At 35.8% G+C, this 24707-nt stretch overlaps 1 protein-coding gene and 1 non-coding gene across 5 annotated transcripts in view; both read right to left on the reverse strand.

Moving 5' to 3' along the window:
- ACSS3 (acyl-CoA synthetase short chain family member 3) overlaps positions 1 to 24707 on the reverse strand; it is a 144048-nt gene that overhangs the window by 28778 nt on the left and 90563 nt on the right. For all 4 annotated transcript variants that reach the window (XR_012324278.1, XM_073788374.1, XM_019952190.3 and 1 more), the window contains exons 9-10: positions 15967 to 16070; positions 1737 to 1832 (exon numbers count right to left, since the gene is read on the reverse strand). Coding sequence is in view for 3 of the 4 variants with exons in the window: in XM_073788374.1 (XP_073644475.1) it covers positions 1737 to 1832; positions 15967 to 16070 (200 nt within the window). In the remaining variant the exon portion in view is untranslated. The remainder of the gene's footprint in view (positions 1 to 1736; positions 1833 to 15966; positions 16071 to 24707) is intronic.
- Positions 4133 to 4234, reverse strand: LOC117314338 (U6 spliceosomal RNA). The gene has a single exon (XR_004529089.1). It is a non-coding gene; the product is annotated as a U6 spliceosomal RNA (small nuclear RNA).

Consider the following 24707-nt stretch of genomic DNA (forward strand, 5'->3'; position numbering starts at 1 on the left):
AAGATACTCAATGAATGTGAAATTAAGTATTACATTATGTTGAATGTTTTTCACACAAAAATGATTTTCTTTCCTTTCCCAAAAGGATATGGCTTTTTAACATTATAATAGTAAATGTTACATTATACTTTTGAATCTCTGAATAACCATAAAAATCATGCGTCATAAGGTCATTATTTCCTTGGTTATACTTTCGTTGTAGCATTTAAGCTGTGCTGTCTGTAAGCCAACGGCTTTCAGACAATGAGAAACATCTGTACTGAAATTCCATGAGGCATCAAAGCTTTAACTCTTTCTTACAGCTGGATATGAAAATGGTACTGAAACACTGAAAGGGAACGTAGTTAACATCTCCCACAGTCATCAGCCCCTAAAAATGGTTCAACACAAAAGCAATTTTTCTAATAAAAGGAGTAGGGATGACAGAACTGTTCAAAGGGAAGATTTCATAAAGCTGCGTTCACCCTTCCATGCCTGGAGAAGTCACTGACTTCACAGAGTATCTATTTTTGCCCTTAAAAAAAAATCTTACAAGTCTTTTTATAAATATATCTGCTAGGTTAAACCAAATGATCCTTAACCAGTCATTGTCCTAGAAGGAAAATGTAATATTTTTACATTAGAGAAGCAAAAACACATCTCTAAATTTTGTAATTTACATGCAGATACAAACTGTATGCAGGAATTATATTCTGTTCCTAGATGCTGGGTTTAAGCTAAATTGTGCGACTTTATGCAAACAACGTAACTTCTGTACCTCATTTTCCTTGTCTGTAAAATGAATGTGTAAGACTAAATCAAGTCAGCCCCTCTGGCTTCTCTGAAATATTAATGACACTACCAGCTAAGACTCAGTTCAGTCTTTCTACCAGCAGGTGCTATGTTAGTGCTTCATTGTGTTCCATCAGCAACCCTATGAAGCATATAGCACTATTATTCCCATTTAGAAATAAGGAAGTGGAATGTTTGACTTGTGTAACAATGTATAACTTAAACAAGTCACCTTGTATAAGACATACAACTAGGAGGTGAAATCCAGGGGATTATTGAACTATTATAATCACTACCAATAAGTTAAAAACAAATATGGAAAAGATAGTGTTTCTCATTGTCACATACTGCCAGCAAGGATGAAATTATTTTTCTTTTTAGAATCCTTATCTTTATATTCATTTTTTTTAGCCAACAAGATTCAAAAGCTTTATCATCACTTCTAAATTAAAAGATAGCATATATAATGGGAAAAACTGCAGCTATTGTAACAGAAACAAACAAACAAAATAAAACATAATGGTTTGCATTGTCTTCAGGACCTAATGAGCTGTGTTACCTTAGGAAAGTTATTTAGTCTCTCTGGGCACCAGCTAACTCATCTCTAAAATGTGAATAATATCGGTAAATTAAATATACCTCAGCATTTGTTGAAAAGATGTATGCAAAGTACTTGGCACCTAGCATGTATTCCATAAGTGTTAATCTCGCGTACATATGCTTAACTTGCCTTATATTATGACAGTCATTTAGAATATGTCCTTAGAAGTCTACAATCTTACTTTTGATCAAATTGGCTGATAACAAAAGTTATCACAAAAAGTTAGACATTTTTAATACAAGGCATTCACTCAAATACTTATTAAGCACCTAGTATGTTTCAAGCAATATAATTCACACTAAATACAGAAAAATACCAAATTTATTAACATTACATATTTCAAGTAATCAGGGTAATTTCTCACCATTGTATCCTGGAACACTTTTTCCTGCTTGCCCTGGAGGAGGTGTTTTAGAATTACCTAATCCAATGCATGATGCTGTAATTGGGGAACCAGTCTCTGGAGAAATAAATATTATTTATAATTTAATATTTCAACTTGAGATCATGATGTTTCTTCAGTGCCTGCACTGCCCCCTCCCTCCACAGAATTTCACTGCATGAGGAATAGATAAATGGTCCAAATGAACTATTTAAAAATGAAACACATCCAGTAATTGATATGATATTGACATTTTAAAAATTTAAGGACACAAATTTAGAATAATATATATAGTAGTGCTTCTTTTAAAGAAAAGAAAGGCCTCTCTAGTGTTTTCAGTTGTGGATCAGCAGGATGAAGGATGGAGAATTAAACAACTGTGATAGTTTTACAAAACATGTTAAAAACTGAAAAATCTCTAGAAAAGATGCTTTCTTTTAACTCACCTAAAGCTATTTTATCAGGGTAAATAACAGCAATGAGCAAAATATTTCTGTTATTTATAGTTTAGTCTCTGGAACAGGTAACATGAAGATTTTTTAAAATATATGAACAGTATCATATTCTAATTTTTTAAGAACTACATTTGCATCTAAAACTGAATTTACCAATGCTTTATCAAATTTCTCTTAAATCTGTTGCTCCTGGACTTCTGAAGGCCCAAAACCTAGGAAGGAAGCTATTTATCTTATGCTGATTATTTCCTCAAGACCAGAGACTTATTCACAATTAGCCTTCATTGATTAACAGAAATGTTAAATTTGTCTTCTCTGTCTCAAGTTGTAACAGTCAGAATAACAGCAGCTATTACATAATAATCATAAGTTCTGAAACTGATAATTTTTTATAAAAGGATGCATTCGTTATTATTGGCAAATACAAGTTTGGAGTCACCAGAATATTTTGAATATGAGATTTGTCTCTATGGAGGGTAAGATAAGAGGGTATTGACTGTAAAAATTTCAGAACTACTGGCTTAATATTATACACATAAATGTACACCTACATACACCCAAGGGATTAACTGCCAAGCCATTCAGATCCAAAGTAATCCAAGATATTAAAAACATCTATCTTCCTAAGGACTCAGAATGTATTTCTTCCATTCTGGTTTCCATCATGATTTATCATGTGTTTATATCACTTTAGAATGATGGGAAGAATTTATTACTGTTCTTTACCTTCCAGAGTAGTTCAGTTTATTATTCACGTTTTGATGGCGGCTCAGCTGGTATCAATAACAGAAGATAAACTCTCGAACTTTAAAACCCAGTTCCTGAGTGACAGTCCAGTGCTTAAGGTGCTAAGCCAGACGGTCACCGCTGAGGAGAAGCAGCGAGTAACCGGAGAAGACATTGCTGGTGTTTGACAAAGAATTCTCAAACACTTTCATATCATGACAAAAAATCGGGAGGCATTTTATGACCATGGCATTCTATCAGCTATGAGCATTCTCCCTACAGCACAATCAAAGCATGGGAGGAAATCCACAGGTTTGGAAATTTAGCAGCATTTTTCCCTTTGCCTTTTGGAAAACGTCTGAGTATTTATCTCAGCTACCCTGCAAGAGCAGTGAGATGAGAGCAGTGGTGATGACAGGAAGCAACCCTGCAGAGTGAGGTGCTTAAAGGAAGGTACTCAGACATAACAAGGTGACAAGAAGAACAGAAGGTACTAAGACACATTAGGAAAAGAGATGTCCCCTTCAAGATGCTGCCGCTCTGCCTCCCACCGTGGTGAGAAGCAGCTTCTGAAGTCAATCTTCTATTTTTAAAGCATATCTTGTCAAGTTCAGGTGCTCAGTAGGGGCACTCCGATCACCTGAAGTACAAACTCTTGACACTTCTCAACACCATAAGGCCTCTCAGCCCTTGTCACCACATAGCTCTAGAACGTACAAATGTACCTTCCAGTGGCTCTAATACCTATCCATGGTTCTAGTACCTGCTGCTTAAAAGAAAAAAAAAACCCTGCAACAATGAAACTGTAACTGCACCCTGCTTCATCTCATCTCAGTGTGGATTCTTATAAAAGACATGGGCACTCTGTTCTTCTGAAAACGGGGAGGAAGGGAGTGTGGGAAAAGGAAGGGAGAATAAAACCTACTCTTAAATAAAGACACAAGAAACTGAAGTGCTGTCAATATCTACTGCCTAAGTTGACACTATACATCCTTCCTGAGATTCTTAAGCATCTTTTCATAGTGATTACATACTCATAACCTTTAACCTTCAGCTGTTTTGTTGTAGTTTATGATTGTAAAGGAACTATGAAAAGCATATTTTTCTATATGATTATTTTGACTGAATTTTAAGGGCAATGAAAAGTATTATTCATTCAGTTACTTCAAGAAGATAATGTAAGTTTATACTTTGAACATTAATAATCTGAGCATCTTGTTGTCTTTATTTTGGGCAGGGGCCATGCTCATCTTCTCTATATCGTTCCAATTTTAGCGTATGTGCTGCCAAAGTGAGCACTTATTGACTTTATTTTGATATTCATTTAGAGCATTAAAAATGAACTGTTGGTAGTGACATGCAAAGGATACAGTCAGACAAAATGACAGTTCCTAGGAATCTAAGTATAATAAGCAGCCACAGTTAGGACAAAAGTGGGTTGAGAAAGACCATAATGGTTGTTACAGAGACTTTGGTTTTCTCTCTTTATACCCCTGAACGTCCCAAGACCCAAGAACTGATCAATGTGCACCGCAGGCACACAGATGCATGCTCACACATTCATGCACACAGACTGTATAACCACCCTGGCTTCCCAGCAGCTCCACGTGCAGAACAGGCTTCCAGTTAGGGAAAGCCCCAGGCACGCTGCAGTCCTTAATCAAGCTCCAAAGGACTCCCAAAGCCCCATTTCAAAGACGTTCTAAAAACATCTGCTTCACACCGCCCAGGCTATAATTAACTGGCTAGCAGTTATCTAAGCAGACAGGAAATCCAGATGTCACATTTTGACTGGGAAAGGGCTACATTGAACAAACCAGAACATTCTCTTTGAAGAAAAGAATTGGACACTTCATTTGGAGAAATCTTTCCAAAGAGGTCCAACCTTAGAAAGACAATGCTCAGCAATTCACCAGCATAATTTCCTTAGATAAGAGACAACCAGGAAGAAGATGGCAGGAAATTGAAGGCTGTGAAGAATAAGTTACCTTGGTATGTTTTATATTCACACTGCATGAGAAGCTAATACAGATATTTCATTATTATTTTAGTGTTTTTACTGCCGCATTCCACCTTATTGCATTAGTGAGCTGTTACCTAAATGAATTTTCCTTAAAAATTCTAAAGGAAGAAAAGGAGAGAGAACTAATAAACATAATTTTTTCAAACATGAGTTATGCCATGTACCATGTGCTAAGTGCTTTTTGTTTATATTATTGCATTTAATCCAACTATAAGCTGATAGGGAGAAAAGGAAATATTATTTTAACAGATGAAAAGTACTAAGGCCTAACATAGAAAATTTAAACCATTTGCCCTGGTTCGCATAGTTCTTTCAGAGCAGAAGAATGGCATAGATAAGTGTGCCACTCATGAGGTTCCAGTGTAGAATACAGAGGAGAGAAGAAAATAGAGCTCACCCAGACTGCATCCCAGCAGAGGAAGAAAAACCTTTGTGACACGGAGTGAGTCCAGTCTCTCATACTTGCAAATGGAAGTAATGGTGGTACGTACCACTTATTAGCAAACATTTATTGAGCAGCTATTATGTGCTAGGTGCTGTCATTAGAACTGGGGATAGAGCAATAAACAAAAGTGACCAAAATCCCTGCCTTTGTGGAGCTCACATTTTAATTGGGGAAACAAACAATAATAACATTCAAAAGTCTAACATACAGCATGTCAAAGAGTGATAACCACTAAGAACATAAAGAAATCACAGATAGGATATGAGACTAGGATATGAGAAGCGATGGGAAGGGATTGCAATTTTAAACTGGGTAGCCAGATAAAAACTCCCTGAGAAGTGACATTTGAGTAAAGACTTGAAAGAAGTGAGGACGTGTGCCTTATACATATCTAGGGACAAAGAATCCAGGAGAAAGGAACCGCAAGTGCAAAGGTACCGAGGTAGGTTTATTCCTAGAGTATTTGAGGAACAGTGAGGCAGCCACTGGGACTGAAGCAGAACAAATGAGGAAAGTATTAACAGGAAATAAAGTCAGAGACGTAGTGAGGAGACAGCTCACGTAAAACTACTTCAAAGTCCTCTTAAAACCTTAAGTTTTTAGTCTGAGTGATGTTGTGAGCTAGCGTGGACCTTTAAACAAAGAAGTTAACCAATCGCAACAATGCAAATAGAATCTACTTAAATATTTGAGCACCATGTAGGTTTTATGATCAGGTTTATTTAATTTGGGGCTTTGAGAGAGACGTGGGAGAAAATGATGGACAGATGGGAGCTGTTTTAGGATGGCTGGTTAACGACAGAGATTCCTGTGGCTTTCTGAACAGCAAGAATCAATTCACTAGATTGACAGAAAGACTAGAGCTCAGTTAGGTGGTAGATGGGAGACAGATTGCCCGCACAAGCCAAAGACAATCACTTTTGTTATATAAGTGTTAGTGTTTCTACAAATCAATACAGCATTTCTGAAAGGCGAGTTGGCAATTCTTATAAAAAGCCTTAAAAATGGCAATTTTTCTAAAAACTCTTAAAGGTTGAGCATAGCCTCTAACTCAGTTGTTCCACTTTAAGGGATATACACAAGGAAATATTTGTAAGAGCTCACAAATATTAAGCATCAAGGATGTTTACCACAGTATTGTTTATACTAGAGTTTAAAAGATTGTCCAAAAAAATAGGAATTATTCCATATTAAGGAGTAATGCAAAACCAAACACCATAGGAAAATGTCTAGTGATAGGAAATAATTCTCACAAAATATTGTTTAGATAAATGTTGTAAAATGCACAATGTGATTTAATTTTTTAATAAATAATATACATTGGGCAAAAATATACATCTTGGCAAGATACACATTAAAATATTAACAGAATTTCTTAACACCATTTCTGAATGGTGAGCAAAGGAGAAATTACATTGAAGAGTCCAAAGGCTACACCCACAACCTTGAAATCTCTCCACAGTCGTGGATTACAGGCAGGTGCAACTTGTTTAATACTTCTTCTACTGTCTTGTGATGGCTTTGAGTAACAGAAAAGAGGGAAAGTGATGTTTTGTCAGTTTATAGGCACAGGCCTTAAGAGATTCAGAACACTGTCTCAGGAACCCGTGAGGGGCCACGTAAGGTGGTCCACTACTCTGAGTCCGCCAAGCTAAAAATGCCACTTGCACGCGTTCTGGACAACAGTCCTAGCTGAGTCCAGTCTTCCAGCAGTCCCAGGCATGAGAGTGAAGCCACTTTGGAGCCTCCAGAGCAGCTCATTCACCGCACGATTCTCTCTGTGTTGTCTCAATCAACAGTACTTGGAGCACAAAATCCCTAGCTGATCTCTACTCATATCTTTGATCCATAAAATCATGAGATATGGTGGTTATTTTTAGCCACTAGGTTTTAGGGTAAATATTTTTTACATAGCAACAGATACTTGGAACACTTGACATTAAGAATATTACAAAATCTTTCAAAAAAGAATTGTGCATGTAATTATATGAAAACACTCTCCTAGCCTGCAGTTGAAATCAGGTTCTTCTTGTGTGCTTTGAGAACCATTTGTATCAGCAGGACCAAAGCCTATTCCCTGACATTTTGTGCTCAGGAAATGTTTTCTGACTAGTAAACACATACTTACATAATTTTAGGCTCTGACTCCCATTATTAAGATCCGTGTTCTTAAAAAATAAGTAGCAAATCACACAATGCAATCCCAAAATGAACAAGAGAACAAGAGAAATAGAGGACTCAGGAAAGAGAAAAAAACTGTATGTTACTGTTGCAAGTCTGTTACAATCTTTTTCTTATTCCAAGAATGATATTCAAAGGTCAGTCCTTCAACAAATATTTATTGAACATATCCAACCTACGTAATGCATTTCTTTTGGGGAGAAGAGAGTGTTAAAGATGGAAAGACACGCCTAACAGAAATAGAAGTTATGTGCAAAGTTGAGACATTAGACCACCAAGGACTGACTGCAAGTTATTTACCAGAGCAAAGCTTGCAGGGCTGCTGGGGTGGGGGACGGGCGAGGGGTGAAAGAAGAGAAATAAGGAACAAAATGAGAGGGGGGAGCAAAGGCAGATCGCGAAGTGTTAAGAAATTTGGATATTATTCCGGGAACACTGGGGGACTCGGGGAGTTGTAGCAGAGGAGATTTGTTCAGATTTGCACTTTAGAAAAAGTTCTTCAGTTGCAAACTGTGGCACTAAACTGAGAATCCCAACCCAGAGCAAGAAATCAGTTAGATGTTGGTGGTCTGATGCAGGTGAGTGGCAGTGGAAGATGAGACCAAGTTGGAGTTACACTCAGAATCAAAAGGCCTTGCTGATGGTTTGGATATAGGGACAGGGCAAGAGGGAGAAATCCAGGACAACCCCCAGGGTTTTGGCTTATAGATGAAAGACAACACAGAAAGAGGAGTAGATGTGAGTGAGGGTTAAGAGGAAGAACATTATGGCAGGTTCAGCTCTATAAATAGGTGCTCCTGCTGCATCTGGAAATCTGCCATTGTGCTCCCACTGCGGTTCTAGAAACACTACATTTAAGCAGTATGGATTTTAGAAGTTGGTGGCCCATGCAGAGAGCTGAAGTCCTGGAAATAAATCGATTCAGTGGCACAGGGCCCTTGAGTCATATTAATCACAGCATCATGATGGGCACAGAAGCAATTTGTAAAGAAACCATTCTCTACACCTCTAAATCTATACTGTAAGCTATAAATACCTTGCATGGTGGTAGCAGAAAGAAAGTAGAAACAGTGAGATGTACAACAGTGAAAGAAAATCAATTTAATCTTTTGTGTTCACGAGATGGTACAATTACATTTTAAAATACTTGATTCAACGCAGCCTACCTTTTGGTACTGGAAGCAAACCATTAATTCAACCTGAGAGACACTGGTCTTATCCTACTCTCTCACCAGCACACTGCGTCTAACCTTAAGAGAAACTCGTAAATAACCTGTAGTTGAATTAGATAAAGAATGCTGTATTAATGAAAGCGTAAGATAAAACATAAGAAGAAAGGGCTCTGATCAACACAGAACAATGAGAGTTCTGGTTCTAATGTTAACTAGCTAGTTGACACTGGGAAATTAAATTCTCTATGATTAATATTTTCATTTATAAATTGAGCTCTTATGTTCTAAGTTTTCTTGAGTCTGGACTATCTACAGACCAGGATGCTAAAAATGGCCTTTATATTCATGAAAGATTATTCACAGAAAGGAAAGGAAAGGAAAAGAAAAATGTTTATTGAATGTTACTATAGGCCAGGAACTTGCTGCATTGTTCATACACATTTCACTTCATTTCAAGGTTTCTACAAGCCTGTGAGCAAACACATGTGCACTAGATTAGAGACTTGCCAGCGGCTACAGAGTAAGTGGCTAAACCAGGATTTAAACAGTCTTATTGGGATTCAGTATCACTTTTTACTACCCACATTGCTTTTCCAAGGAGAATAGTCACCTGTTGTTTTCTAATTAGAACGGACAGCAAAAGAGGAATTGGCAACTACTACTTCATGGGGCCAAAGGGCCCACAGTGCAGAGAATTACATGCAACAAGGGAAAATCAAATTTCCAGACAATAAGGTTTGTTAAGGGAGGGTTTAGGAAATCTTCGTCTCGTAAAGATCTACAAAAACATGACATATTTCCACCTTTCTAGAGTGTATTAAATGAGATTCTTGGCAAGGGTAGGACAATTAAATGGTATTTCAAAGACCAAACCAACTTCATATTATTAATCAATTTCTTAGTGTTTAGTCTCTTGTCAAAAATTATCACTAATATAATAATGAGCATAAACAGGGATTCTAAAAAGCAATTATACATATCTGAACTACTTCATGTATAGTAATCATATCTGAAAACACCACCAACTTGGTGTTCTTCCTACATTATAATGCTGTAAAGATGAAAATGTCTGATTCAATGGCTGCTATGTGACTTGGGATATTCATTTTCAGATGGATTAATAATTTGTAAACAGTTATTCATTTCAGAAAGAGAAAGTCTCACCAAGCCTAACATTTGACAAAAGATTATTCCTTCCACAGATCAAACTCACACAGCTTACCTCTAAGCTCCTGCTTCTCAAATTGTCAGTAACAATTACCTACTTTAAACTAACGAAGACTTGCTCTAAACGAGAAAAAAAAATGCTGTTGCCAGGCAACAAAGATGACATCAAGACATTTTTCCTCCCTCACCAGATGAATACTTTCACAGTCTTACTAGCTGAACACTGCTGACATGACACTGTGTCTATATGACTGCTCTTCCCAATCACAACTTCTCATGCCAAACTATCTACAATTTCTTTCCCGTGAATGAAAAAGAGAGATGAATTTATTTTTGACCACTCTGCTGGGAAAAACAAAATTCATCAGACAATAGTGATTCATTCATATTTCTAAAGACTCTTTACATTCTGCTATTTGAACGCATCATAGGGTATATTCTGGACAAGCCAGTTCATGGGGCAATGGCACTGCCTATCCAGTCTAACCCTGAGTTCCACAGTGTGTATTTCAAAAGTCTACTTCAATCCACCGTCTTTGAAAATGCAGGCCTATACTTTAACCAAACCCTACCACCACAGCCCGAATTTGATGGGCTCAGAAAATATTAAGTAAAACCCAGAAAGCAGGGAATGACAGTTGAACAGTAAAACCTAGAAAGGCAGCATTTGGTTGTACATAGAAATATTTTACTTCAAGATCTGCAACCAAAGGAATGTATGCTAGTGGCTATTGGCACCCAAACCACAGAGAACAGATTTTTGAATAATTAAAGATAGAGTCATCAAGATAGTCACCAAGAAGATACTTTCCTCACTGTATTGTCAGCCATACAGAGCTTTTTATCCCTTAGCCCTAGGAAGCCATTTTGCAGGAAAACATACAGGATTTTGCATGGGGCACAAGCTAGGTATGTTTAAGATGGAAGAAAGTCACACACTAGCACATGGGTGTAACAAGGTTTAAAGAAAGGCAGAAATAACAAGAGTCATAAAACTCCCAATGTGGAATTCCAGGGATGAAGAGAATACCCTGTCACAGACTAAACTCAGAACTACACACTGACAGATGGAAATTCCTCTTCAGTAAGTATATCAGTTCAGATGCCTGAAAGTGGAAAGTGTGAAAATGCAAGGGTAACCAAGGAAGAGGACGATCCAGAAAAAAATGTGGCTTAAACTTTGACACTCTACCTATCAAGTCTTAAATCACATTTAGTCTACCCAGGAGGAATGAGACAGTACTATATTTGAGCCTGTATCACTTCTCATAGAGATCTCTGGTTAGGATAACTGTTATTAAACTATAATGAATTATTCCATTTTGTGGTTTTGATTCTTGTAAATAAAAGATATTGCTGCCTTTAAAAAATCCTGGGCTAATGGATCTTCTCCAGATACACCTAAGGATAAGGACTGAATTTGGTCAGCTTAACCAATTTTTGTGGGTTAAAACTCTTGTCCCAGTTACCTATCCTCAGGAAGTATATCCTACCAAACAGCGCAAAAATAAGGATTATCAGGTCAAGTAGCCTTGACACATTTTAATAATATGGTATTAGGATGTGTGTGCCTTTAGGATCAATGATTTTGATTTAAGAATCAGCATGACTGAAGTTTGCTGGAGCCTGTGGGTCCATTTTAGTAAAATCCAGAATTATCAGATTCTTCCTCAAAGGAGGAGCATTTAGGCTATATATAGAATATAGTTACTTCAGAACTAGCAATTGCAACTAAAACTGCAGCAGTTCAATCAAACAGGGAGAGAAATGTTGTGATTACTTCAAGATATAAGAACTCAGCAAAGGTGGCTCAAGGCAGATAAAGTAAGATCAATGGCCACCAATGTCTCAATCCATTAGATTACCATTTTCTCACTGAAATCCCTCCTAGGGGTTATAAAAACTCTACAAAGAATTTTACTCCTCCATTAAAGTGATGGAAACAAAACAAATAACAAAATCACCCAGTGCTACTCAAGTTGGTGGTCATTACCTCATTTCAATTACTTCATCACTACGGGGAGGGGGGCATCACTTAAAACACTTTAACATAAGGTTTCTATGTATCTTCTGATGGAAACCACACAGATTTGTTCTGCTAGCAGGTGGAAAGAATCATTGATTCTTTCGATCTAAACCCTTCACCAAGTTGTCCCTTATAAAAGCTACTATGGAACTTGAGTGTTCTAACTTTGCAGTGGTTATCTTTATTTAAGTGACTGATAGCAAGTAAAAGAATAAAGGTTTTCTACGTAAAATTAAATAACATTAATTTTACATTAATGTTAATAACATTTGCTGCAGTCATTTCTAAACTAGTGCCATATCTTATAGTAAACAGGAGGAAAGAGAGAAAGAAGGAAGGAAAAAGAAAGGGAAGAGAAGGGAAGGCCAGAAGCCAGGAAGGAAAGAAGGAAGGGAAAAAGGAAGGAGGAAACTTCAAAAAGGGATAAGGTCTACTATGTTTTGGGTTTTAGTACTTAGCTGTTTAATTTTTTTTTTTTTTTTTTTTTGTACTAGGTGATTCACTCAAAAGGAAAACAGTTCCTTCATAGGCATCTTAAATAAGAAAAAAAAATTCTCGCAAAGGACACAATGCACTGCACTGACAGTTCTTTCTTTGTGCTGTTTGATTTCTGGAAAAGCTCATCTTAGTACTAAAAATGATCTATAGCAGTGCAGTGTTTTATCTGGTGATTGTACAACTGAGGGTAATGAAGTTCTGGCTGTTTATTTCTTTGTACACAAATTATCATATCTTAAGGGAACAATTATCAATTCTCTTAATTTCCCCTTTTCAAATTATGATTGTAGCACCTCTATTTCTTAACCCCTATTTAAAAAAATGAAAAATTCAGTCAATAATCCAGATGCTTCCAATCATCTTATGGATAAATTACTATGAAGATAAAGCATCTGAGTAAATGACAATTTGTCTATTACCCAGAATTATGAATCAAATATATACAACTCTCCTATATAAACTTAGCAAGACCAATTTCCTTCATGAGAGCATTAAATGTTTACATTATTACAATCCAAAACAAGGGGTTAATGCTTCAGTGGTGTTGAACAGAGACAATTCTTTATTAAAATGCCCCTACAAGGAGTTGATCTGTTCTCGGATTTTCCACAGATTAGTTCTCAATTTAGAATCTTAGGTATTATTTAAATCAGACATCAAAGAGTGTTGATATTAACAGATCAAAAGAGGATGTTAGTCACTAGAAATCTGCTGTTGCTAATACAAATTTCACTTGCGTAACAAAAACAACATTGTAATATAAATGGAATGACTGCAGAGTGCCTTCTTATAGCCCAAGTCACAGGAACTAATCAATTTTCACTCATACATTTTAGTTACTTAACATACCCCTGACTAATTCCAAATTACACAACACAGTTTCTTAACAACTCATTTGTACACATATATTAATGTAATCAGAGAGCAAATTCATAAATTATGCATTGCATGGAAGGCTCATAAAAGTGTGTGATTGTATAAAATAATATCAATTTCTAAGTCAATAACAAGGAACAGCAACCTTGTAGATGACTTGAAATTTTAAATAAAGAAAAATATTCCTTTGGGCAAAGCTTAATCTTCTTTCAAATGTGATCAGGTTTTTGCTGATCTACCTCTTGGGGAAGTGCATGACCATCTATTTGATACGTAAAATATTACGAAATTCATAAACGTGCTAGAAATATCAAAATTTTCTTTCTTTGTTCTAAGAGTTAATAATAACCCATAAAGTGCTTGCCTTTCCCCCCATTAATCTGATATCACCTTAAGAAAGGTGAACAGCTGCAAGTATTAAACTTCAGTATCACTTTGCAATTATTTACCACAACATACAACTTTGAAAATACTGAACTGATTTCTTCTATGCAAATAAATAAAGATTCTAACTAAATTTTCTGTTAGTAGCAGACACCTGCACCACGTAGGATAAATTTCTTTTATAAAGGACAAAACCACTAACCTAGCTAGCTAGCTACCTACCTACCTACCTACCTACCTATCCCTATGAATGTATTTGTGTACTTTAGTTGGACACAATATCAAATGCTGTAAAATTAAATGTGGGGGATGGAAAGAATCCGTCATTATTAGTAGAAATACACTGTTTTCCACAGTAATGAGCAGCCATTCAAAGCACACTGACATAATGTGTCTACTAATTCCTTCTGAACAATACGTCAAAGAAAAATTGCAAATTCATGTGGAACTCAGTACCCACCAGAGACCTCTTATGCTTGTTTCTCAGGATTCAGTGAGATTTTTTGTAAGGCTGGATGCACTAACTACATACATCTGCACAGGCTATTATGTGCAACGATAGCAATAAGCAAAAGTAAAGGAATCATAATTTTATTTATTAATGTGTTGGTTGCCTTCAACAAGCTTTAGCATAGTCACCTTTAAGAGAGCCAGGGGTGGAGAACAGAACTCTTCTGCAAGCACTTGTGTGAGGTCACTGTGTATTGGAAACAAGTTGTATGTTGACCAGGAAAGGAAAACCACCTTGGAAAACCATCTTAAAGGTGATAAAATATTTTCCTCCTTACGCCCAGAAAAATAACTGTTAGAACTTTCTGGATGAATAGGGGATTCATCAAGTCTATAAACACTCTTCCTTGCAGAGGCAATAATTCTTCGCTTGTTTTTTATGTATTTTACGCATAGCACTGCTCTTTCTCCAAATTGAATCTTACCTTTTTTTATTTCCCGAATAGTTACAAATCTGAATTTAGATAAGAAATTTCTCCCTTAGCAAATCAAATTACAGACAACAGAAACTTTCTTTCTGATTTGCATCTTATTTAAAGAACATGTATTCTGCTCTGATCATTCATTTTATGTTTCATATTATAATGAATATAGAAAACACATTTTCCAAAAGAGCAATATCCAAGAAAATATAAAAGTATAATTTATCAGAATCAAAGAGTTCTAAAATATTAAACACTGAACTTCAGTTTTAGTCTCTCACTTGATCTTCTAGATCTTAACATTAGACCTAATTTTTGCTAGAATTTTTAAAATCAGACCTAATTTTTGCTAGAAATTTTATTAATTTTTTAATCCAAATTTGATGCCCTGCCCAAAATGCTCAGAAGATGGAAATTCTGAAAATACAAATATACAATTGTTGATCTAATTAGTTGAACTGAGTAGGACTGAACTGAAATATACACATAGGAAGTCTGTAAAGGCTCTGATAACTCACAGCTGCTTTCAGTGGGCCAAATGGAAAAGCCAACAAAATCACTACATTCGGTGACAAGGAAAACAGATTCCAGGTAAACTTCTTACTTTCACATATGTACACAATCATTCCTCAAAAGAAGCAGCAGAAAGTCTTTTTTTATCTGTACCAGAGTTTTATTCTATCCACTTAATACGACAAGCTGTTTCCCAAGGATCAATTAGTGGGAGGAAAACAGAGAATAAATAAGTAAATAAATAAATTACAGATATAATGATAAGCGTTTTGGTGAAAAATACATTTGTCTGTTGAGTGCTAGGCAGAAGAGATTTGATTTGATTGATCATAAGAAAAGAGCCAGAGAATCACAGGAAATCCTATAAAAGAAACAGTGCTTTAAAGAAGTACTCCTGCAGCAGTGTGCAGGGTTATAGGAAAGCAGGGAGCACAGAGTGATGAGGATCATTTAAATCAGGGTAGATGACAGTGTGGCTGCTGCAGCTAGAGGCAATGGGAGTACTGAAGATGGGATGAATCCAAAGGGAAATCTGAGATTTAGTGACTCACTGGATATATGAAGCAAAGAGGATGAGAAGCAAAAGTGGTCTTCAGGGCTTTATACCCAGGGACCAAGAGAATGGTAGCATCAATGCCATTTAAGGAGACTTTTTAACAAAAAGATAATCAAAGAATTGCTTATTTCTATCGAAACCAGAACCACCTGATTTCTGAGTTTGTGCCTGATGGTCATAATTCAGAATTTCCTCCTATCCTTGCAGTGCCTCTGAGCATGTCTGCAATATTTACGTATGTGTTTGGAAAATGCTCACCAGTTTGCCACCAATGGTCTAGGACAGGTACTCTGAAGACCTTTTTGGACCATTCCAGGGTCTCCACGTCACATCGTTCTCCAGCCACAAATAATGTTTTGAACCTGAATATTAGAGAGAGAGTGAATTCAAATTATTCCTTGAAAATAAACTGAAGCAATTTCATCTACCTTCTTTTAAACATTGTAGAATCTAATCACATTAATTCTGTCCGAGGAAAACACTGTAGAATGGTTGCAGAATGGTTAGAGGCATCATTTGTTTGGACGCGGTATAACTAAATGCATAGCACAGCACCGGAGAGAGATGCTTCAAAAGCAGAATTCACAGCTACAGCTTCTCAGTTCTGAGAAGAGCAACTGAGTTGATCTTTGTAATATATGTCATAGTCACCTAATAATCAAAAATGAAAAACCTTTTTCCTCCTTGACATTATCTCTGCTAATTTTAGCTCCAAATTTGATTGCTGTATTCTACTTAAGTCTATACACAAAAATACACTCTGGAGTAACAGCTAAGGCAACAAACATGCTCATAAATATGATGCACTTGCTCCTTCTCATGAGTTACTTTGGTAAAGATTATTACGATTTCAACACATATTTCCCCTATTCCAAGGACATATTTAAGAAAGATTAGTGATTTAAAAAGAAATGCCATTGTGGCCTTCTAGGTTAAAAAGCCTCCTATCAAAAGGAATATATGATTACTAAGAGACGAAGAATCCTTTGCAGGGAACATCATGCCACAGTGTAGAAAGGATGAAATAGGAAAAATAGAATTGAGTTGACACTATTGGTGGTTCATTGAGAGAATGACTATTTTTTTCTTCTATTCTCAATGCCCCCATGGCCTGTCTGTCAAAGAGTCTGTTATACAGAGTGAAGTCAGAAAGAGAAAAACAAATACCATATGCTAACACATACATATGGAATCTAAAAAAAAAATAGGGTCTGAAGAACCTAGGGGCAGGACAGGAATAAAGACGCCGGTGTAGAGAATGGACCTGCTGACACGGGGAGGGGGAAGGGTAAACTGAGATGAAGTGAGAGACTGGCATGGACATATATACACTATCAAATGTAAAACAGATAGCTAGTGGGAAGCAGCCGCATAGCACAGGGAGATCAGCTCCGTGCTTTGTGTCCACCTAGAGCGGCGAGGGAGGGAGACACAAAAGGGAGGGGATATGGAGATACATGTATACGTATAGCTGATTCACTTCGTTATACAGCAGCAACTAACACAACAATGTAAAGCAATTATACTCCAATAAAGATGTTCAAAACAAAACAAAACAAAACAAAACAAAGAATGTGTGTATAAGAGTTAATTCATTATCATCAAAATAAAAACCAAAAAAATAAATAAAAACTAATCGAATAAAAACCTGCCTACCCATCCTGAACAATGTAGTATAGCCACAGAAGATTTTTTACCCTTCCCTTAACTTACATCATTTCATGATGATCTGATGAAGATTCAAATATTCTCACTCTGTGCTCCAACAACATGCATTTCCTGCCTCTGCTACAAACATATATCTCCTATAGTTGTTTGCTTCTTGCCTATTTCTCACAGTGCACTGTGAGCTCCTTAGGATCGTTCATCTTTATGACTTCAATATCAATCAAAATACCTGGGATTTTTAGGTACTTAAACTTTAAGCAAACTACATATATATTTGCAATTCAAGCTAAAATTCAGGTAATCAAATATGTATTCATTTATAACTTGCTTGAAATTAAAATTTGGATTATCAATTATGACCTCATCAGACAGAAATGTTACAGCAGGATGAAATAAATAGTAACACATTAAGCTATTAAAAGTAAGTTAAAGTATAAGAAAAACTAGTGTAAAGTTTTAAAGTTTAAAATGATGTTGATAGGGCTTCCCTGGTGGCGCAGTGGTTGAGAGTCCGCCTGCCGGTGCAGGGGATGTGGGTTCGTGCCCCGGTCCGGGAAGATCCCACATGCCGTGGAGCGGCTGGGCCCGTGAGCCATGGCCGCTGGGCCTGTGTGTCCGGAGCCTGTGCTCCGCAACGGGAGAGGCCACAACAGTGAGAAGCCCACGTACAGCAAAAAAAAAAAAAAAATGATGTTGATACATCTATGATTTTAGATGCTATGTAAAAACAAGACAAAATAAAAATATAAACGCCATATTGTTGATAATCTTATGACTGAAAAATATAAACATATTTTAATTGTGTCTTATTCAAACTATTAGCTTCCTGATTTTTTTTTAAACTTCTGTGATTAAGAATATTATGCATTTCTAGGGTAAATGAGGAACAAGTGATGCCATTTGGAGACACAGGCCTGGGCCTTGTCATGAAGGAGCTTATAGAGTTTTCTAAGGAATTTGGATTTCTCCATGAAGGTGGTGAGAAGCTAATTAAAGCCAATTAAAGCATATGGTATTTGTTTTTCTCTTTCTCACTTACTTCACTCTGTATGACAGACTCTAGGTCCATCCACCTCACTACAAATAACTCAATTTCATTTCTTTTTATGGCTGAGTATGCTAACACATATATATGGAATCTAAGAAAACAAAAAGGTCATGAAGAACCTAGGGGTAAGACGGGAATAAAGACACAGACCTACTAGAGAATGGACTGAGGATATGGGGAGGGGGAAGGGTAAGCTGTGACAAAGTGGCATGGACATACATACACTACCAAATGTAAAATAGATAGCTAGTGAGAAGCAGTCGCATAGCACAGGGAGATCAGCTGGGTGGTTTGTGACCACCTAGAGGGGTAGGATAGGGAGGGTGGGAGGGAGGGAGACGCAAGAGGGAAGAGATATGGGAACATATATATATGTATAACTGATTCACTTTGTTATAAAGCAGCAACTAACACACCATTGTAAAGTAATTATACTCCAATAAAGATGTTAAAAAAAAAAAGCTAATTAAAGATTTTAAGCAGGAGAGTGGCACAGTGAGATTTTTGCTTTAGGAAGACGCCACTGGCAGGAGTGGGGAGGACAGAAGGAAGGTCAGGACAGGAGCCCAGGGGACCTGGCTTTGGGAGGCTGCTGCCATCACAGAGATGGTGAGACTTGAACCCAGGCAGCCCCCGGGGACCCCCGGGGAAAAAAAGCGGAGGTGGAGACGGGGGATAATCTAGGAGGTCTGAGCAACGGGACTTGTTACCACTGACAGTTCCCGTTTCCTTGAAAAGCCTTTTAGGAATACGTTGTATGTCACTGGAAGAAGAAAAACCAACACATAAATAAACCAAAAACCCAAACTCTCAAATACCTGACCCTAAATAAAAGTAACATTAAAGAAAACATGATTAGGAGGAAAACACGGCTATCCATGACAAATTGTAGAAGCAAAAAAGACTGAGAATGTCCACTATTGCTTGCTTTTGTGCTGCCTCAAACTGTACTAAACAGATACCTTTAACGACTGATCATTGATACATGCTTCACACTTTATCAATAGATTAACTTTAAAATACCATATTGCTGTTGTATAATATCACAGGAAATTTGAAGAACAGAAAGAACACACACACCTATATGTGCATATTGGGATTTTTGTTGTATTTTTGCCGTTTATGACTACAAGGGGTTTCAAGCATGGTTTTCTTACTAACCAACAGAGGAGCTATTCTTTGTATTTCATTGAAGGTGTAATCATTTTCTGGAGCATATTGTACCTTTTCCACCTTCTTTCTTTGTAATAGCACATGTATAACAGAATTTATTAGTCCCAAATTTTTCTTTAAGGGCAGAAGTAAATTTCCAATAGTTTGCTGTCTGAAAAAAAAAGAATATTGTGCATTTGGATGATTTGTATTAAAATTTGTAAAATGCTAGGTTTGGCTGATTCTAACAGTACAGGCAAAGAACAACCAAAAGGAAGAGTTTTGTGGATATCAGAGGTCACATTTCCATCACCTGCCAAGCCACAGATTACTTCAAAGAGCTCTGGACGATCCATACAGTCATGTGATTAGTTTATATATGAAACTTAATACCTAGAATTTCAAAAATATTTATTAATGAAAATGTAATGCAAAATGTTGTCACTTAAAAAATGTTAGCACACCATATAAAATAATATTTGGCTATTCCAGGGATAATTCATACCTGATATTACCAGCATTTTTACAAGTTTTAATTAATTTTTGGGCTTTTTTTCCCTAGCCAAGTAAACTATTAATTTAAATAATTGATTGTAATAATGAAAAACCATGCATAGCACTGATTCCTTATCTCATGATAAATTTCAGCATTATATATCTTTAAACGTAGTATTATTATTGTTTTGCATTACATTTCTATTGCCTTTCTTATCTTTTAATTACATTAGAATCATCATGATAGCAATCTTCATAATGGCGCTAATAAGCAAAATAGAAAGGTGTGATATTCAATAAAGAATAGTAAAAGTGGTGTCTGCCTTCTCTGCAAGTCAGAAAAAAATCCCTCCATTTCCATTAAAATCACTTTACTATTTACCAAAAGCAGAGGAAAATTCTGGGGCTCATTGGTAATTTAGAAAAACATCAAATAGTATAGATGATCCCCTTTCCCTAAATACACTAGAAACTATCACTCTACTTTTGTATTAAAGTTCCTAAAACTGCCCCAAAGTTATTATTTTTCTCAATTACAGACTTCAAATTGTATAATATTAATGAGTATAAACACATTATAAACAAAGATAAAATTCAGGAATAAGACATGAGTGACAATTTAAAATCTTCTAATAAATATTTAATCCAATATTACTTAACACCTAATTCCTCCCAACAAACAAAACCATGATATGTAATTTTATATTTTTATAACCAAATGATTACTTAAAAACTCTTAGTATAAATCTATAATTGAAAGATAAATTATAAGATAGTTTAAAGATAAACTCATGCCTAAGAGCAAGAGTTAGATTCTTATTTTGTAAAGAACATTTAGTCCTTTAGGCTTGCAAAAAAGGAACTGAAACATTTTTCAACAGTGAAATTTCTCATTAATGACCTTGCCATTATTTTATTAATATTACAAACAGATAAATGCCCCATATTAAAAAATTTAAAAATATATTTTTGTTTACAAATTCATTTCATAAAAGTGAATGGGGAGCTAGTGTTTAATGCGGACAGAGTTTCAGTTTAGAAGGTGAAATATTTGGGAGATGGATGATGGTGAGAGTTGCACAACAGTGTGAATGTACTTAGTGTCACTGAACTGTACAGTTAAATATGGTTTAAATAGTATGTTTTATATTATGTGACTTTTACCACAATAAAAAAAAATTGTTTTAAGTGAAAATTAGCCATTTTTCACAGTAATTTGGATTCTCCGGAGAGTAAATTTACCCATATTAATTATATATGTCCTGTCTCTGCACTGTACAATATGGTCGCTTCCAGCCACCTCTGGCTATTTAAAATTTAAATTAGTTAAAATTGAAAAAAATTAAAAATATCAATTTCTTCATAGTATTAACCTTTTGTCAAGAGTTCAGTAGTGACATGTGGCTGGTACCTACTATATTGTAGACATCAGTTTTATTGGAGAATGTTTCCCTAGATTGTTATATACTAATTCAATATATGGGAGATGCTCTGATAATGGTAACACATGGAAAGATGAATCTACTTCCAGATGAATAATACTAAAAGGATAAACAAAATGATAATATACAATACCCAGAGTAGAAAAAAGGGGGAGAGAGATTAATGTGAATGAGACCTATATCTCTTTCCCCAATTCTATATAAAATTGAGTATAATTCAAGACTCAAATTAAGTTGAAAATTAAGCAAAAAGGGAAACAGAAAAATGGTTATGTTGTTAAATTAATTTTATTCCAAAATACACAGGAAGCTGCATAGTAATGGATAAAAAGCCAAAGATAGATTATGGTGAAGAATTCTGAGGTAATAAAGTTAGGGCAGAAGAAAACTAAAATGAATATTTCTTTCAAGGTCCATAAACTACCAAACAAGAGAATATTACTCTTCACTTGTGCCAACAGAAGTTAAATAAAAATAGATTATTTCAGTGATGCCTCATCAACTCTAGTTCACACAACAGAACATCATTATTTTTTTCCATCAACGTCCCTGTGGTTATTTCCATCTTTCCTTCATTCTGTTTTCTTCTATTACTCTCCACTAGAAAATTCAAATTACCTTTTGAAAAAACTCTCCACCGTTTTGTTAGTTATTTATTGCATTTATTTTGGCTTCTGTTTAAACATAATATCCAATTATAATTAGTACAGTAACAACTATATAAATTCAACAACATATTTCATCAGTTTTTGCTGCTGCTTTTTCATATCCCATACCATTTCCCCTGTGTGCATTTTTCCTGTCAAGAAAGTCTCTGGGTTTTAAGTTCTCTTAGCTTTGTCCATATGCACATTTTTCTATTTTGCCCTCAGTCTTCAATAAAAGTTTTTTGTTTAACAATTCTCCCTCAGAACTTTGCAGATCTTTCACTATTGTCATCTAGCATCTATTGGCATCAGTTTGGATTTTCCTCTTTGGTGCTCTGTTGATTCCTCTGGTAGTTTTTTGGATTTTATCTATAGCCTCAGTTCACGTTTTGAGATTTTCAAATGACCTGTCCAATGAGAATTTACTTATATTTAACCTTCTTAGTACTTGGATGGCACTTTCCAACTAGGATCCACATCTTTCTTCAATTCAGTAACATATTCAATTATTGGCTCTTCAACTTTCATTTTTTTTAACAATTCTTCCATTTTCTTCTGAAATTCTTACTAGATACATTTGTAGTTTCCTATTCTTCCCTCCAAGTCTCTTTAACAGTTCTTTCAGATTTATTACTTTGTCTCTCTGTTTTACATGCTGGGTAGTTTCCTCAATAATATCCTGTAATTTTTAACAGTCTTTCCTTGTGCCCATATATTTGTTTCATTTATTTAGTTTACACTATCCATTGTACTTTTTAATTTTTTCATACCCAAGTTTAGTAATTTTACATAAGAGTTATTAGTTTATGACTCTGATTATCCTTAACATACTTATTTTCACGTTTGATTTGGCTATATTACAAAAATAATCTCAATTGGAATGAATCCATGTTCTGTTGATTTTATTAGCATTAGAGTTCTTTGTGTGTTTGGAATTTTATTTCCCACACTCTTTCGAAATAGAAGTTCTTTGTCTTTGTTTTTTTCTCCTTCTCTCTCTCTCCTACGCTCACCTTCTCTGTTCAATAGGTTTGTGAGTGATATAACTATCCTCTAGAGGTCCAATGGCATAATGATGATTCAGAATTATTAATCCACAGTGATACTCAGGATATCACAGATCCTATTCTAGGATGACAGATGGGCAGTTTGGTTCAGTCTCTGGTTGCTTTGTCTCAATCAGATCCCTAGACCAAAGCCTGCTATATGTCATAGGCCCAGAAAACAACTGACAGTCATTATTATTAGCCTCCTTTCCTGAGTGGGGAGGAACACCCCAGCCCATCCTCAATCACTGAGCAAGCTCTGACTCCATGACCCAAGCAGGGTAATACTGAGTCCCTTTACTCTGCCAATGCATGCTTGTACACCTAGCAAGCCTCTGGCGTCAGCCACCCTTACCGCTTTGCAAACCTAATCCATTTCCAGTCCACAGAAAAGTTTATTTTTCAGCTCAGCTCTGATGCTCTCCTTCTTGTTTTTCATATTATCTCTCATTGTTGTGTAATGGGGAAAGAAAGGCTGCATCAAAGTACAAGGTACTGTTATCTTGAGTGGAAATCCCAGCACAGAATTTTTTCTAACTTTACTAAAATTGAACTAGAAGATCATGGGAAAATAAATCACTATGATGTGACAAAAAAGAGCAGTGAATTAGAAAGCAGAAGATGATAATAATTGCTAAGGCAGTCTATGTTATGAACAGTTCCAAGTGCTTTGCATGGATTATGTACCTTTTATTTTCATTATATTCTTGTACTATTACTGCTCTTATAGTCCACAAAAAGAAAGAAAGAAAGAAAGAAAAGAACAGAGAGGCTATATAACTTTCTCAAGGTCACACAGCCAGTAAATGGTAGGTTTGAACCCAGGGAGTCTAACTCCAGAGTCAGAATCTAAATTACCATACCATACTGCCTAGTCCCAGCTTTGCCCCAGAGTAGCTTTGTAATCCTGGGAATGTTTTTTCACCTCTTTGTAACAAAGTTTTCTCTACTGTGAAATGAAATCATTACACTAGATGATTTCTCATCTATTTTTCCAAACTCTAGTTGTCTGATAAAATGAACTTACAGTTCTGGTTAGTTACCTATTTCAGAGTACCCTCTTAAGTTGGGAACATCTTTAAATTTATTTTAAAACAATCTTTAATGAGCTATGTAACATTTTAAAAAGAAAACTTCATCACTTAAAATGTTCTATAGAAGGAGAGATAAGCAAACTGCAAATCAATCATGAGCCTGCAATTACAATATCAACAGAACATCCATTCAGTAAGTTAGTATGAAATGTCTTGAATGTAAATATAAACTTAAAAGTATAGCTGTATGAGAAGACTTGGGTTCTCTAACTTGTCTCTAACCCAAACAACTTTTCTTGGACCTTGGTTGCCTAGTGAGATAGTTGGATGTTGGAGGTCCCTTCTGTTTCTAACATTCTCTTTAGTCCACAAGTGAGAATCTATCAAAGTAGATCAGTGAAGGTATTATTTGTACAGACTACAAACATATGAAAAGGAAAAGCTACACTTATGCCATGAATGACAAG

Source organism: Tursiops truncatus, chromosome 11, assembly GCF_011762595.2.
Source record: "Tursiops truncatus isolate mTurTru1 chromosome 11, mTurTru1.mat.Y, whole genome shotgun sequence".
Lineage (NCBI taxonomy): Eukaryota > Metazoa > Chordata > Mammalia > Artiodactyla > Delphinidae > Tursiops > Tursiops truncatus.